The following is a 16,259-nucleotide window of genomic DNA, read 5'->3' as shown; positions in this document are numbered from 1 at the left end:
CCGCTCCCGAAAGCGATGCCAGGGCTCGGTTGGTGAAGACAGGAAGAGTAGAAAGAAGAGCGTATCAGCATTGACGGGGGCGGATACTTCCTCCGGGATTGCCCAATTGCAGAGCTGGAAGAGTTTCTATAAATACTTGAGTCTGGCGAACGTGCGGTCTTTCAGGATCTAGCACGCGGTGGAAAGTGGTTGTCTAGGTGCAAGTGATGCACGTTGAAGGAGGGACCCTGGCCCGGTGGGGCCCGGGAAGGTGGTCCAAACTCGGCTAACCTGGCCCCCGGGCTCCTCCCTCAGCCCTGGCCCCCGGGCTCCTCCCTCAGCCCGAGCTCCCACGTTGATCTTTAGCTCTCTACGCTCCTCTGCCTCCCGCTCGCCCCAGTTGCGTCGGAATTCCGAATTGTTTCTGCTTCCCAGAGGTAAGGCTGGGCTGGGGCTGGCTTCCCAAATTCAGTTCCGAGCCTGTGATGAATTGCTTTAATTTCTGACACCTCGTATGAAAACTGCACGTGCAGTCTGATTATATTGCAAGACTGAGGCTTTAGGTGCCCCGCCGTGGAAGGGCCTGGGGGTGAAAACACGTCTTGCCAGAAATGGCAGGATAGAGCATCCGTCCACAATTGGGCTCTTTCTGACTTTCAGGACCGTCGGTGACCCAGCTGAAGACCTTGAGGTCAGCATCTTTCTAAGGGGCCTTGGTGCCCTGATGGGTATCCTTGGATTCCAGGTAAATCCAGGGCCTTTTCCAGCTGTGACTGGGGAATGTCTGGTTTCTCCCTCTCTTCCCGCTTTCTGCCTTGCTTTTTTTCTAAGGCTTCCCTCTTGGGAGGAAGGCTGGTGTTTCGTGCCTTTTGGGAAGATAATTTCTTGAACCTCACTCAAGGCAAACTGCCTTGGTCAAACTCAATGCTATGTCCAGTAGAATTCATACTTCCCTTTAGGCATTATCAGGAACGCAGGGTGAATAACTTGGGACCCTCCTGTTGCTCCCACCTCACCCTCTGCCTTCGTGCCACCTTCTGTTACTCCCAATTCCAGTTCCTCTAAGTTATTTTCACTCCTTCTGGGATCCCCTTCACGTCCAGCCTGTGCCGTATATTCCCACCTGCAAGCACCCTATTACCTGGTCAGTTCCATGCAGCCCAGTCCCCTGGGATACACTCAAGTATAGGAAAATAAGAGAGACCTTAAGGTCAGTTCAGCCAACTGCCATGTATCAAGTTTGATACTCAAGGTTTTCTAAAAACCCTTCAGAGGCTGTTCCTGAAAGAGAACAGGGTTTTCTTCCTCTTAGGTCACTTCCTTGATCTTTTTCAGTGTTAACTGGCTTTCAAATATACTTTCTCATTCCTTCGAACAGGCTGACCTCTCTGCTCCCTAGGGTCAGTCCCCCTGAAACTCGGCAAAAACTCAGTTACAATTAGGCCCACAAACACAAATGCCATAGCTCCTAGAGGTGGCCTTCGAAGTATTTAGTGATGGAGGAGAAGGAAAGGACCACCATGAAAAAGCCAGGCCAAGGCTCAAACTAAATAGATGGCCTTTGCTCTCGGCAATGCTTCATAACCTCAGGGCAACCCAAAAGTGGGCAGGAGGGGTCAGCCATCAGTCTGGAGGTGAGACCAACAAGGGGGGTTTATGTGTAAGCCAACTAACCATTGGCCAGTGAGTACCAGGAGGCCCCGGGCCATGCCCAGTCTACACACAGGCCAGTCACTGGGGATGGGACTGCCCTTGGTCGCTAAGGAGGGGCCCCTTCTCCTGGGATGGCCGTGCTGGAAGCCCAGGGATTCAGGTTGCTCCCCTGCCACAAGATGTCTGTATCCATCGAGGAGCCCCTGATGGCAGGTAAGAATATATATATATATATATATATTTTTTTTTTTTTTAGAAGTATATTTTTTTTAATACAGGAGCCACTTTGTCCAGATTTCTCATGCTGGGCCTCCTTCCTGGTGACTAGCTGATGGAAATCCTTGGCCCCTTTACTTCACTGAGCTCTCACATGCCTTTTGAGTTGAGTGTCCTACCCCACTATCAAGGAGAGACCTGGGCTCCCTCAGGGCCACATGGTGGTTAGGAGGCCTTAAGCAGCCTCTAACCTTGACCCTGGCTGAGGCTGATCAATAGGAAGAGCGGGGGCCTGTTCCCAACCAGAGTCTGCAAGCCGTGAACAATGCAGTTTGAAACAGGTCCCTGGAAGGCCATAAACGCCCAACCGGCAGAAACTCATCTTAAGCCAGTAGCTGCCATAAGATTAGATGGAAAAGGTTACAACCCTAAACAGATGCATTCTTAAAACATAGGCTCTTGGTGCTCTGTCTGAATACAGGAGTCCCATTCTGTCAGTTAGCCAAATGAGGGATACAGGATGGTGCAAGACCTCAGCAGGAAGATGCAGTGGTCCCTGTACACCCCCTTGTGGCCAATCCTTATAAAACTCCGTGAAGATGCTGTGTGATTCACTCTCTGACCTTAAATCCCAGTTGACCCCTCACAGTATCAGATTGCCTTTGAGCGGACTAACCCCAACCTGGACCAGATGCAGCAATGCACTTGGTGGACAGAAGTACCCACCACAGGGGTGTTGGGATGTCAACACTTGTTTGCCCAAACCCTAAGAAAGGAATTAAAGAAGATATGCTAAAAGGGACTGTTCTACAGTCTGTAGATATATGTTGATATGGAGGCTCAGATGAGAATGACATTGAAGTTCTTAATTTCCTTCAAGCCTGGGGTTACAGGTTCTTCCAGAAAAAAGGCACAAATTTCATAGCAACAAGTTCAATACATGGAATATATTATAACCCCTGGAAATAGACAGCTGTTCTAAGAGAGAAGAGTTACATTAGGTTTGAGTGCCCCCAAAGATGTTTTTTTGTACTTTCAAAATTAGCCCTCTCTAAAGCTCCTGCTCTGGGTCTCTTTAAAAAGCCATTTTGTATCTGGCTGGAAAGGAAGGGAGGGACTATTCTGGAGGGTAGGGTCCTGATACAGAAGCTGGGAGACGTTCCTCAGCCAGTAGGCTACTTTTCCAAGCAACTAGATTCAGTGGCTCCAGGTTGGCCTGGCAGTAGCTGCTGTCAATTTGATTACTGGAGGAGGCTAACAAGCTTGACCTTTGGAAAGTGAAAGTCACTCAGTCTTTGTGACTTTTTGCGACCCCATGGACTATACAGTTCATGGACTTCTCCAGGCCAGAATACTGGAGTGGGTAGCTGTTCCCTTTTTTGAGTTGTCATATGATCCAGCAGTCCAACTCCTGGGCACATACCCAGACAAAACAATTATTCAAAAAGATAACATGCACTCTGTTATAATGTCTTTTCATAATGAAGAGCAAAAAAAAAAATGGTTGCTTGTTTATTGCTATGCTCACCACTTCTGTAAACTGGCCTACTTATTGGGTCAGCCAAACTGCTTAGGCGGGAAAGTCACTGGGACCCAGAGCCCCATGCCATATAAGATGGTCAGAACAAAGCCTGTGCACTCACCCTCTGGAGGCGACTCTGCAGAGTCTGAACAGGTGCTAAAATAAACTGCTGTTCTGCATCTCCAAGTGTCACTTGTCTCTTTCCCTTGCCATGGTTTCTGTAACAAGACATTGAAGCAACCTAAATGTCCGTCTACAGATGTGGTTCTAAGCCAGCCTTTTCACTTACCCCCAAGTGGCTCTTTAGTTCCTTTTCATTTTCTGCTATTAGGGTAGTATTTGTGTATTTGAGGTTATTTCTCCTCACAGTCTTAGTTTCTCCATGATCCAGTGATTGTTGGCAGTTATGTTCTGCCTCTTTGAAACCCAACTTGTATATTTGAAAGTTCTTGGTTCCTGTACTGCTGAAGCCTAGCTTGAAGGATTTTGAGCATAACTTGGCTAGCATGTGATTATGCTTTTCACAGTGGAATACTATGTGGTCATTTGTGTCCAACTTTTAGTGACCACATGAAGTATGTAGCCCATGGAATATCGGTTCAGCCACTCAGTCCTGTCCAACTCATGTCGACGTGTCCAACTCTTTGAATGTTACTCAGCCATAAACCATGAAACGTTGTTTACAGCAACATGGATAGGCCTAGAGATACATGTATGATGGGATCACTGCTGTACACGAGAAGTGAAAACATTGTAAGTCAGTAAATGCTGAAGCTGAAACTCCAATACCTTGGCCACCTCATGCCAAGAGTTGACTCACTCACTGAAAAGACCCTGATGCTGGGAGGGATTGGGGGCAGGAGGAGAAGGGGATGACAGGATGAGATGGCTGGATGGCATCACTGACTCGATGGGCATGAGTTTTTAAAGAACTTGCCACACCTTCAACCCACCTAAACCCCAAGTAACAGTAACACATTAGCCTTGACTCAGCTAGACAAGACTGTGTCCCTGGAATTCTCCAGGGAATCTTCCCACCAGCTGAGTCACAAAGAAACCCAAGAATACTGTGAGTGGGTAGCCTATCCCTTCTTCAAGGCATCTTCTGATCCAGGATTCAAACCGGGGTCTCCTGCGTTGCAGGCAGATTCTTTACCAACTGAGCTATCAGGAAAGCTCGGGAAAAAATTCAAAATGCCATGCAGCTGTATGGCATGTAACAATCCCCTGTAAAGTATGGGGCTGAGATCTTGCAGCTTCATAACAAGTAGCCATGGACACCAAAAGGTCCCAGCTTAGGCACTGGAGCAGCAGAGGAAGCGGTCCTGACACACACAACAGATGACATTGACCCCATCCCTTTTACTTCTGACACCCTCCTGCCCACAGCCCCTGAGCAAACCTGGGCCCAGAGATGAGGGTGAAGTGGGGATGGATAGTGGCACTTCCATCACAAATTGCTTTCCTTACCTATGGAAATTTACTAGGGGGCCATGAGAATGAACAATGGGAAGAAATACTGGGAAACAATAGAATGGGTAAGACTTAGGAGATCAAGAAATTTGGAGTTACCAAGGGAATATTCCATGCAAGGATGGGAAGGGTAAAGGACAGAAATGGTAAGGGCCTAAGAGGCGGAAAAGTTTAAGAGGTGGCAAGAATACACAGAACTAGACCAGAAAGTTATTAACTGGATAACCACAATGGTATTGTCATTCACCTAGAGCCAGACATCCTGGAGTCAAGTGGATCTTAGTAGGCATTACTACAAAGCTGCTGCTGCTGCTAAGTCACTTCAGTCGTGTCTGACTCTGCAACCCCATAGACAGCCCACCAGGCTCCCCTGTCCCTGGGATTCTCCAGGCAGGAACACGGGTGGGTTGCCATTTCCTTCTCCAATTTGTGAAAGTGAAGTTACTCAGTCTTGTCTGACTCTTAGCGACCTCATGGACTGCAGCCTACCAGGCTCCTCCATCCATGGGATTTTCCAGGCAAGAGTACTGGAGTGGGGTGCCATTGCCTTCTTCAGAGGCTGGTCAACAAGCCTCAACTCACAGGCTGAAAATGGGAGAACGGGGGTTGAGACCAGGAAGCCTGTCTCAGGCACCAAAGTCACATCAGGGACTTATGCTGCAGTGACAGGCTGTCCTTGCTGGACATGGGGGGGGGGGGGGCGGTGTTTAGAGGATTGGGGATTTGTGGGTCACCCTGCAAAAAAAAGTGAAAGTGAAGTCATGTCCGACTTAGCAACCCCATGGGCTGCAGCCTACCAGGCTCCTCTGTCCATGGGAGTTTCCAGGCAAGAGTACTGGAGTGGGTCGCCAGTGCCTTCTCCATACTACAAACAAATGGCCACAGGACTGGGAATGGTCAGTTTTCATTCCAATCCCTGTGAAAGTCGCTCAGTCGTATCCTACTCTTTGTGACCCCATGGACTATACAATCCGTGGAATTCTCCAGGCCAGAATACTGGAGTGGGTAGCCTTTCCCTTCTCTAGGGATGGAACCCAGGTCTTGTGCATTGTAGGTGGATTCTTCACCAGCTGAGCCACAGGGGAAGCTCAGAGGCAGTGCTAAAGAATGTGCAAACGACTGCGCTCATTTCACACGAGGGCAAGGTCTCAGCAGTACATGAATCCAGGACTGGTACAAACTGGGTTTCGGAGAGGCAGCAACCAGAGATCAAATTGCCAATGGTGGTGCCCCCAAGGTCAGCTGGCCTAAGGGATCTCTATCGCCTGGGTAGGCCTGGCACCAAGCGCCTAGTACACAGTTTTTTGCCTCCACCAAAGACTTTGAAAAGGCTTACACCCACATTCAGTGATGGGGTCTTCTCAAACTGCACCAGAACCCCCACCCGGGGCCTGTACCCCTCCCAGACATCTATTTCTTGGTAGTCGATAGAAACTAACTGCCCTCTTCAACAGACCACAACCCCCCTTTCCCAGGATTAGCTGTGGCCTTTGCTTGTATAGACGATGCTCTTTATGAGACAATGTACACGAGGCCAACTGAGTAGTCAGAGGAACCTGGTGTCACCATCTATAACATCGCCCACCCTGGGGAGAAGGGCAGTTGGCCTCGTTTCAGCAGGGGTTGGAGCTGTCTGTGGTGGGGCCACCCAAGATGTCCTGTCTGCCATGAGTGAATCCACCTGGAACTCACTGCAGACTGTCATTGTCTCAAGTTCCTGGGCTGATGAAGTGACTGATAACGGACTGGCCTTGTTCTTCCTCCTAGCTGAACAAGGGAGGTGTGTTACATCATGACACTGGGGTAGTAAAAGAAAATACACGACCATGCCAAGTGGCCTCATTCTTTCTGATGGGGTAACCCAAGTGCTGACTGTCTAGACTGTACTTTAAGTAAAGGGACGTTGAGTATTGTCTGGTTTTTTTTTGTGTTTTTTTTTTATTGTTTTTTTTATTTTATTTTATTATTTTTTTTTTAATTGTTATTGTCTGGTTTTTAACCCCCATTTGGGCCTCTAGTTGCCATAATCCTTAGCATTTGGTCCCTGTCTTTTTAATCCGTTGAGTTTGTTTCTTCCAGTTTGCAACAATTCCATGTCAAGGTGATGGTGAGGCAGGGGTTCCAGCAGAAGTCACGTGGACAAGGCAGGGATAGAGTCCCATGGTCCTAGTTAGGTAGGGGCCATGAGACTAGTGCTAGGCTGAAGAAGCTGCAGAAGGCCTTTACCTCTCAACCTCTCAGTGAATATTTCTTGGGGTCCAGCATGTGTGTGTGTGTTCACACCTGTTAGCGCCCCAGAGGACTCCCTGGGATGACAGCCCATCCCTGGGCAGTCTTGGAGCAACATGAAAATGGAAGTTCATGCCAGTGATTTTCCACTTACTAGGACCACCTTTTCTAGGTTTTTGGGTTGTCTTTGCCTTGGGGTGGTTCGTGAACTCTTTAATTCCTTACGGATGGTCCCAGAGCTTGTGTCTGTCTTTCAATGGACGAAGCAGGCACTCCAGAAAACAAACTTTATTCACCAGGACCGGAAACAAAAGCTTTTGGTCAAAAGACTGACTTGGAGTTTTTTCTTTAGTACAAGGTGGAGTGCCCTGCCCACCCCTGTGACGACCTCACTGAGCCCAGGCTGCGTGTCAGCCTGCTGAAACGGTACCCTGGTCCCCAGGCAAGGCTGGTGGGCCTGGTTTCCCTGACATTTCCTTGACTTCCCATGGGCTGAACACTGCGTTACAAAGCCATAGCCTTGGCATCCTCCAGGGGAATCTGAAAGACCCTGTTGATGTGGAACCGGGGCCTTCCATTGGGGGGGCTGGCAGCCGGCAGTTGTGGTCCTTGGGGTACAGTGCAGGGTGGGATTGGTGGTGGAGCCCTCTGCCCCGGGTGTGGGCAGGATCCTGCCCCTTCCTTCCTGGGCAGCAAGTGCAGCTGAAAACATGGCTTTCTAGGCAGTTAGGCACTATACATGTGGTGTGGGTGCTGCAGCCCCCCCTGAAAGTTCGGGGTGCCCATGGGGGGATGGAGGCGGCAGAGCCCTGTGGCTAGAGGACCAGGCGCCCAGCAGTCTACCCTTCGGTGCCCCTCCTGTACAGAAGATGGTTGCCTTGGGGCAAGGCCCTCGGGCAGCAGCAGGTGAAGAACTGCAGACTCTCTGGCTTTGTGCAGCCCGTTTGTTGGGACCACGGCTCTGGATCGCTGCCCAGATGAGGGGTGGGCGAGGCTCAGCCTGGGACTGACTGCTCTAGGCTGTCCAGTCTTCCGGGAGGACGCCTGGTGGCCAGGCCCTGCAGGCTCAGGGTCTGCAGCAGGAAGCCCCCCGACCTTCCTTCTTGATGTAGTCATGCAGCCGGAAGCGGGGCTCGCTGGGGGCCTTGGTGCAGCGCTGTTTCAGCTCCCTGTGGGGCAGGGATGACTGTGGGATGGGGTGGCCTGGACCCCCAAGGAGGGGGTGCAGAACCCTGGGTCTGGGGCTCCTCCTGGTGACCTTGAGGACTCACTTGGCTATGGCCGTGAAGGCCAAGTCCACATTGAGGCCCGTCTTGGCGCTGGTCTCCATGAACGGCAGCCCGTAGTCCTGCAAACAGCCGTGGGCAGCCTGGCAGGGGCGGCTCAGGCCCCACAGCCCCGGGGCGCTTGCACACCATCCACCCCACCCCAGCTCACCTTGGCCAGCTTCTCCGCGTCCTCCCGCTTCACCGCACGTTCCTGGGCAGAGTCCACCTGGCGTAGGAACCTTGGTGAGAGCTGGCCCTGGCACCCCCCACCCCCACCCCCGGCTCCCCTGCGAGGCTAGAGTGCCCACCTTGTTCCCCAGCAGCATGAGAACCACATCATCCTGGGCGTGCTCCTGGATCTCCATCAGCCAGGCCTGCGGGGGCGGAGCTGAGGCCAGGCTGGAGGCCAGTGCTCCAGGCACCCCGGCCCCTCCAGGACACACCCCCAGAGTGCCTGATGGTGTCTGACCAGCAGAGGGGCCCCAGAACTAGTGCTCCCTGGGTGCCATGCACGGGCAACCCAACAGCTTCCTTATCTAAGGTGTTGGACTGGAAAGTGCCCCAGGACCCCCCTTCCGCTCACTCAACATGCGCCTGGCGGGGCAGTCTTTCCACCTCCCCGCTGTCAGGAGGGTCCTCAGCAGCCTGGGACCCTGAGGCCCTCTGTGCTGGAGGGCGGCCCCATCTCGGCCTGTCTCCCCACCGCCCGACCCCCGGAAGGAAGCCTCTGACCTGGATGCTGTCGAAAGAGGCCTTGTTGGTGACGTCATACAGCAGCAGCAGTGCTGGGGGTGAGGGGAGTGAGGATCTCTGGAGCCATAGCGCCTGCCCCCCACCTCCTCCTCGTGCGCCCCGCCCTTCCCGCTCCTGCCCCCCTCACACCCCGGATGCCCTCCTGGGGCAGAAGCCTGGGGTCCGGGCCCCGTGCTCACCGTGGGCGTCACGGTAGTAGGCGTGGGTGACGCTGCGGAACCTCTCCTGGCCAGCCGTGTCCCAGATCTACAGCCGGGACGGGAACAGCCATCAGCGCTGCCCGGGCCTTCCCAGGGGCCCCCTGCCCTCACCACCCCCTCACCACCTCTCACCTGCAGCTTCACCTTCATGCCATCCACGTCCACAACTTTGTTCTGAAACACAACCAGCCAGCTCCAGCGAGAGCCCAGCACCGAATGCACCATCCTAGGTGGCAGCTAGACCCGTGCCCCTCTGGTGGAGTTGGGGGTTGGGGGTCGGGGTGGAGTGGATGGGGTGGGGGGACAGGCAGTGCCAGGCCAGGGCTGCACCTGAGGTGAAGAGCTCCGGTGTACCCCTGAGTCCACCACCCCACGCCTCCTCTGGTCAGGCTCTGTCCTCAGGCCCACCTCCTGGTTCTCCTCTGACCACCTCCTGCCCTCCACCTGCAGATAACACGTCCCCTTGAATCTGAGTCCCCGGGGCCAGCCAGCTCTCACTGACACCTCCACCTCCTGCTGCTGGGCCCCTCCTGGAGGCTCGTGCACAGCGGGTGCCCAGGCCACTCCCGCCCAGATGGCCATCCTGATGGACTTGAAGGTTGCCCCCCTCCATGGCCAGCTGTGTCCAACTCTGGGCCAGGTGTTTTCCTCTGCCCAGCCTGGAGGCCTGGCACACAGCCCCACCAGCACCCCTGCCCTCCAGGGCCCCTGGTGGCCGCCCACCCCAGTCACTGAGTCCCGTTGACCTGCACCCCCAGCCCATCCCCTCTCCTTCACCCGCTGTCCTCTGCTCCCTGCTGCCCAGCCTTAGCTGGCTTCCCTGTGCCCACTTGCTGTTTCAGCTTCACCCTGTATTCCTCTCCCCTGTGCTCTGCTCCTAGCCCCCAGGCCCCACCCCAGGCCCTTCTCCCGGGCCACCGGCACCTCTCACTTGCAGGACTTACTTGAAGTCACCCACTGTGTGACTCCAGGCCTATTGCTAACACTGTGCCTCAGTTTCTCCATCCACAAACGGTGATAACCAGGGTGCCTGTCACATGGCTGCCCTGATTAATTTATGAGCACTGTGTGCAAAGCAGAGAGAACTGAGTCTGGCCCGGAACAGGGATAAGGCGGTCATTTAAAAGCCTCTCTTCCTGCAGCCCCCCAGGGATGGGCTCCGAGCAGTAAGCGCAGAGCCCAGGACCTGGCTTGTTACCCAGTGGGCGCTCCCTGTGGGCTGGCTGGTGATGCTCCCTTGCTGGGCCCTCCCAGTTCAGGACTAGAGCAGGAAGTGGCTCAACTCCGGCTCCCATCTGCCGAGGTGGGGGCGGGGGCGGGTGCTGCCAGTCACCAGCTGAGGCCCCGGGAACAGCACTTCCTCCCTCTGCACCAGCTCCTGCTGTCGGGGTGTTTCTGGGTCTCCAGGGAACGGCGCAACCATCTGCCCAGCTGCAGGGACATCCCACCTTCCCCAGCGCCCCGAACAGGGTGTGAACCAAACTGCCTCACCTCCCTCCGCACCTGCCCTGGAGCCGAGAGGGAAGTGACAAGGGGGAGGTGAGGCCAGGGCCACCTCCGCTTCTGGTGCCTCCACCCTTACTTCATCCCAGAGCATGTGAGGGGCTCTACCCCAAAACAGGAGAGAGAGCGGCTCCCCAGACCGGAGGGAGGTCCCCTCCCCCCGCCCCCTGTCCCCAGAATGGGCCTCCTTCCCCGCCTTCTGCCGACTGGGTCTAATTAAAGGGTGAGAAAAATGCAAATCTGGGATTTGCTGAGAACACACCAGTACCCCAGGACACAGGAGTTCAGACGGGTGCCAGAGCCCAGCAGGCCCAAAGCTTCGGTCCCCCCCGCCGTGGCCCCGCAGGCTGCTTGGGGTGCTCGAGGGCTCTTGGGGAGCCAAGTCGAGGGCCGTCCTCCAGAAGGACCCCAGGACACAGCCCTGGCAGGGTTGAGGTGGTGAGGGGGTTCTAGCAGGGGAAAGCAGTCAGGGCTGGGGGGCGGGGATCATTTCCCAAAAGCCTCCCCGCCCAAGGGCAGGGACTTCTCCCTGACTCTGGGACCAAGGGTGTGCTTAAGCACCACAGCCATCTGTCTAGTCGGACCTAGCACCTCAGGGCCCCTCCGGGCAGTGGGGCAGTGACGCTGGCCTCCCCAGTGGCCATGGGTTTTGAGTTCCCATGGGGGCACCAGGACACACCTCCCCCAAGGCACAAGACCCAGCCCACAGGGTCATGCCAGCCCGGGATGCAGAGTTACCATCTCTGCTTCAATCATATACAGCTGCCACATGACCCAGGACCCTTGAGGTGTCGGGAAGCAGGCAGCTTGGTGGTAAAGGCATCCCAGCTTAACTACCTTGACTGTGGGAGGCAGGTGGGCCAGCCCGGGGCTCCACCTCATGAGGCCACTGGTCCCACAGGGTTAATGGAAAACCAGCTGCCAGGGGTGTTTCAAGAAGCCATGAGCTGGTGTTGGGGGCCTGGGGCATGGCTGGGCCCAGTTGGTGCTTGGGACGTCAGCCCCCTCTCTTACCCGGAAGTCGATGCCCACGGTGGAGATAAAGGTCCCCGCCAAGAAAGCCCCATCCTTGAAGCGCACGAGCAGGCAGGTCTTCCCCACGCCTGAGTCCCCCACCAGCATGACCTGGGGCACGGGGAAAGGGCAGAGGGCACCTGGGTATCTGGGAACCCCTCCAGGGGAGGGGCCAGTCTCCCCTGAGCTGGCCTGGCCAGAGGGGGCCCGTGGGTGAGGGGCAGGAGTGGAGAAGGTCTGCAGGTGCAGCAGGGCCTGGGGAGACATAGGGCCTGGACCTCTAACTGCCTCCTCCAGAAGGTTCTGTCCCCTCTCCATCAGTGGGAGGGCAGGAGCTGCTGCCTTCATGTGGGGCGCTACCTGGACACCATGCTTAGTCTGAAAGGGGAGCAACTGGAGTTTCGTGGGGAGCAGAACCAGAGTGTTGGTCACTGGGGGCCTCCTGAGAGGCCTGGGGTGGTGGGGATGGGGGCTCTGAGCCAGAGGGCTTCTTCCATTTCCAGCAAGACTCTAGAGTAGAGTCTGCCAAGTGAGGGTCAGTTCTTGGCATGGGGAGGGGCTCAGGCCAAGTTTGTGAGCTGGGAAGGCATTCAAGCCCTTCTGCCCTCCCCCAGTCTGTTGCCAAAGGTTCCAAAACCCAAGGATGGGCCTGCTGCCCACTGCCCCCCCCCCAGGATTCACCTGCCTTGGCCTGAAGGAGGCCCCATCGCGCCTCACCCAACCTGTGAACCCCTTCCTAGTCTCTCCCCCTAAAAGGAGACTGGGAGACCCTGTGGGCCAGAGAAGGCAACATATGGGAAAATGAGGCTGGGGCCTTTGGTAGGGGTAGGAGCATCAGGGAACAAGGAAAAGATACCTGCCAGGCTCTGACTTCCGCAGGACCCCTTGTCCGGCCCTGCCCGCCCGGTGTGGGTCGAGGAGGGGCAGAGGGCAGCCTTGCCATATGTTGGGTATCCCAAACCCGGGTTTGACAGCTGTGTGTGTGTGTGTGTGAGCGCGCAGTGCACCGCGCCAGCCTTGCCAGCTGCGGGGTGCTGCTCGGGGAGCCAGCTCCGCGCTGAAGCTCCGCAGGGCCCTGCACCCTTTCCCCGGACCCCCTCCCCGCTCAGCTCGGGCCGGACGCCACCTGCTGCACTCGCATCGCCTGGGGCTGGGGGTGCTCGGCTCACCTTGAAGGCGACGTCGTAGAAGTCGCCGCCGCCGCCGATCGAAGACCGGCCGGGCTGCGGGGGCCCGTTGGGCGGTGCCTCGGGGCCAGGGCGCGCAGTCCCGGGTCGCACCGGCCGGGGCCCGTTGGCGGCGGGCAGGGCAGAGGTAGCGGGTGCGCTGCCCGCCTTGCTCTTGGGGGTCTTTTTCCTGGACATGGCGGGCGGGCTGGCGGTCGCTCAGTGCTCTCCCGCCGCAGCCGCCGCGCCCCGGGACGCCCTGCTCCCCTCGCCCTCGGAGCCAGACCCGGAGCAGAAGCCGAAGCCGTCCCGCGGCGGCGGCGGCGACATCCCGGGCGCCAGGCTCCGCGCCGCCCCGCCCCCGCCGCCCCACGGCCGCGCAGCCACTCAGGCCCGGCCTCCCGCCCGGGGGCGGGTCCATGCAAATGAGGCGGCCGCCCTGGGGGCGGGGCCCGGGGCCAGGGTCCAGGAGCGCAGGGTCCCGGAGCCTCTGCTCCTGGGGGGTGGTTACCGCCCTGTCCTGCGCCCAAGGGTCCCTCTCCATAACTGCACCCGGGCTTCGGTGCGGGTGTGGGGCAGTGGGTCTGGGTGGCCGAGCACTCGGCGTCCTGTCGCTCCTCTGCTGTGCACCACTCCGCCCCGCGCTGCCCCTTGCTCGGTGACCCCCGCCCCCGGACTACCTCCAGGCCCGGGACGAGGAGAGAGGGGGGCACTGAGGCAGCGGGCCTGCGTAGGGATGGGCACCTGGGACTCGATCCCATCTCAGCCGGAGGTGCCACCTGGCCTGCTGCGGCACCACCCCCTCCCTTCCAGGGCAGATAGGTCCAGGAAGCTCCAACACTCCGTGCTTGGCAAACAAACCCGGGTGCGTCCCGCCTCCTGGGGCTTAGCTGACAGCTGGTTATCAGAGGCAGGCCGTAGGGGCCAGGTTGAGTGGCAGGGCCGAGGCAGCCTGGCGCTCTCCCCCGGAGCTTCTGTCTGTTGGGCTCAAGCTTCAGGATCCCTGGGGGAAGGGAAGTCAGTGTCACAGTCAGCGGCAGGCCCTCTGAGCGTCCACTCTCCTAGGGCTCTGCCCTCAGGGACCCGGGAGGTGAAGGAGGTGGGAGGCCAGGCTGTGGCTGGCTCCTGGGCTTTCCAATGCTTTCGAGTGCTGACAGTCGCGTGCTGGGGCCTGGCAGACTCCTCTGCAGAGCCTGGCACCTCTGTCCCAGGACTGCCACCCAAGATGCTCCGGGTTTTGAGGATGAGGCTGAGTTGGTCTGGGAATCCTGGGAGTGGTGAGCCGACATGCCCTTCTCCCAGGGCTTGCAGCCAGCAGGTACAGACGAAAGGCAGCTTCCTGCTCTGCACTACTCTGTCCTGAGACATAGCCACTGTCATTGGGACCCCGGGCCCTTGAGAGGCCTGAGCCCTCTCAGCTGGCTGCGCCCGGAGTCCAGATAATCACAGTGTGCAGACGCTGCCTCTGGGGCTCAGAGGTCTGGGCAAACACAGATGGAAGGATGCCACCCAGCCAAGCAGTTCCTCGAGAGGCCTGGCAGGGCCCTGCATGAGAGGGTTGGGACAAAGCTGCCCTGCACTGAAGGCCATCATGTACTAGGTGCAGGTGGGTGCTGCGCTGGTGCCCTGACGATCAGATGGGAAACCAAGGCTGGGGGTTGGCAGGGGGCGTGGGGGAGAAGGACCAGGAAGGGAGCTGTCTAGTCACCAGGCAGGAAGCACAGAGCTAGGATATCTACGTGGGAACTGTGGCTCTAGAGAGCATAAAGCAGGGCTTACCTAGAGGTTCCCTGGAGAGAGACTCATCCCTCGGGGCCTTGTCAGAGCTGGGGACCCAGCTGAGGGCCTCCTGACCTCCTTGACTGTCTCTCTCCTCTGGTTCCCCAGTTCTTCCAGGTCACTGCCCAGATGTGTGGTTGGTGAGGCCTGAGTTTGGGGTGTTGGGCTCCCACAGCCGTGGCCCTGGGGACTCCAGGTATCTCACTCCCACGAGGCTGGCCCAGGGTCTCAGCACGGTGGTGCCCACTGACCCTGGCATCGTAGTCCATGGGCTCTCTTTCTCTTCCTGCCAGCTGCTGCCAAGGCATGGGAAGCGCCAGGGGTTTGAGTGCCCTAGGGGTGGGGCTACAGATGAGGTGTCCTGAGTTGGGGGGGGGGGGGGTTGGCTGCTGGTAGGGTAAACAGGAAGAGAGGAGGCTGGCAATCCAGAAAGAGTGGGAAGCTAGGAGCAGAGGGAACTGAAAGCAGTGGAGAAAGACTTGACCTTGCAACCTTTAAAATTGGGAGAGTATGTGAAAATTCATGTCTCTGGTTTCTCTTGAAAAGGGAATTCTGAGTCCCTGGCTTGCAGGTCCCCTCTGCCTTCCTGCAGTTCTCCTAATCTTTGATCATCATGTCTTCTAGTTCCTCTGTTTACCATCTGTCTCACCCTCTGGGATGTAAGCTCTCTGGGCACAGGAAGCAGCTTGTCTTGGTCACTGTCATATCCCTGGCAGCCGGCTCCAGGCCTCAATAAACAGCTATGAAATTGGTGAAAGAAGTATGAGCTAGAAATGTGGGCCCCACTTCAAGAGGACACATTGTTGCCAACACAGATTTGAGGGAGAACATGCCTCCACAGGCAAGAAGGGTAAGTCTAGTGTGTTGAGTAGTGAGAGCAAGACCTTGTGGAGGCGGGGTATTTGCACCGGGCTTTGAAGATTGAGCAGGAGTCCAACACGAGACAGAAACTTGCCAGGTGGAGGGAGTGAGTATGTGTAGATTCAGAGAGCCAGGAGGTGGGCACTTTGAGTAGAAGAGGCCAAAGTGTGGTCCAATTGCTTGGAAGAAATGAGAGGTGATTCCATTGGTGACAAAGGAGGGGGCTAGATTGGAAGGTGAATTTAAATGTTTTTCCTAGGAGCTTGGAAGTTGTTCGGTGGGAAGTAGGGAGCCATGCATGGTTTCTGAAGAGAGCAACAGCGAGAGGGTGCTGCTAAAGGAACAGCGGGTGTGGCCAGGAGGAGCTGGGTGGTGCAGCATGTGGACAGGGAGGTGAGTTTGAGGGGTCTGCAGGAGCCCAAGGAGGGCTAATGAGGACGGAGGGGAGACAGAGTCTGCAGGCCTGGAGGGGAGGCAAGAAAGAATCTGGACCCTGCAGGGTGCCCGGCTGGATTCAAGATGACAGGTCCTTTGCTGCTCTTCCCAGTGAGAGGAGGGTCTATGGCAGCTGTCTGTGACTGCTGTGACTGATGCAAGTGACCCTGGGCCTGTTTCTGGACCATGCCCTCCAGGCTAGCAGCTC

At 56.6% G+C, this 16,259-nt stretch overlaps 1 protein-coding gene, 1 long non-coding RNA gene and 1 other non-coding gene across 8 annotated transcripts; 2 read left to right on the top strand and 1 right to left on the bottom strand.

Annotated features, from left to right (window-relative positions):
* Positions 1-173: 173 nt before the first annotated feature.
* LOC133063340 (uncharacterized) lies at positions 174-3,551 on the top strand. Its single transcript, XR_009694384.1, has 2 exons — positions 174-416; positions 640-3,551. It is a non-coding gene; the product is annotated as an uncharacterized LOC133063340 (long non-coding RNA).
* Positions 457-539, top strand: LOC133064127 (small nucleolar RNA SNORD60). Its single transcript, XR_009694594.1, has one exon. It is a non-coding gene; the product is annotated as a small nucleolar RNA SNORD60 (small nucleolar RNA).
* Positions 3,552-7,345: 3,794 nt separating the features above from the next.
* Positions 7,346-13,307, bottom strand: RAB26 (RAB26, member RAS oncogene family). Of its 6 annotated transcripts, none has more exons than XM_061152577.1 (10): positions 12,980-13,307; positions 11,811-11,921; positions 9,624-9,737; positions 9,426-9,467; positions 9,273-9,339; positions 9,073-9,125; positions 8,649-8,714; positions 8,510-8,566; positions 8,344-8,420; positions 7,346-8,241 (listed from the first exon to the last, which is right to left on the bottom strand). In XM_061152577.1, exons 1-10 carry the CDS (start codon positions 13,172-13,174, stop codon positions 8,139-8,141), a joined length of 885 nt encoding a protein of 294 aa, XP_061008560.1. In that variant the 5' UTR covers positions 13,175-13,307; the 3' UTR covers positions 7,346-8,138. The 6 variants fall into 6 exon arrangements, with proteins under 6 accessions (XP_061008560.1, XP_061008563.1, XP_061008564.1 ...); XM_061152580.1 differs by lacking the exon at positions 12,980-13,307 and adding an exon at positions 12,667-12,768; XM_061152581.1 differs by lacking the exon at positions 9,624-9,737.
* Positions 13,308-16,259: the final 2,952 nt, after the last annotated feature.

This window comes from Dama dama, chromosome 10 (genome assembly GCF_033118175.1).
Source record: "Dama dama isolate Ldn47 chromosome 10, ASM3311817v1, whole genome shotgun sequence".
Classification (NCBI taxonomy): Eukaryota; Metazoa; Chordata; class Mammalia; order Artiodactyla; family Cervidae; genus Dama; species Dama dama.
The sequence above is the reverse complement of the archived record's forward strand: the minus strand, read 5'-3'. Positions and strand labels throughout refer to the sequence as shown.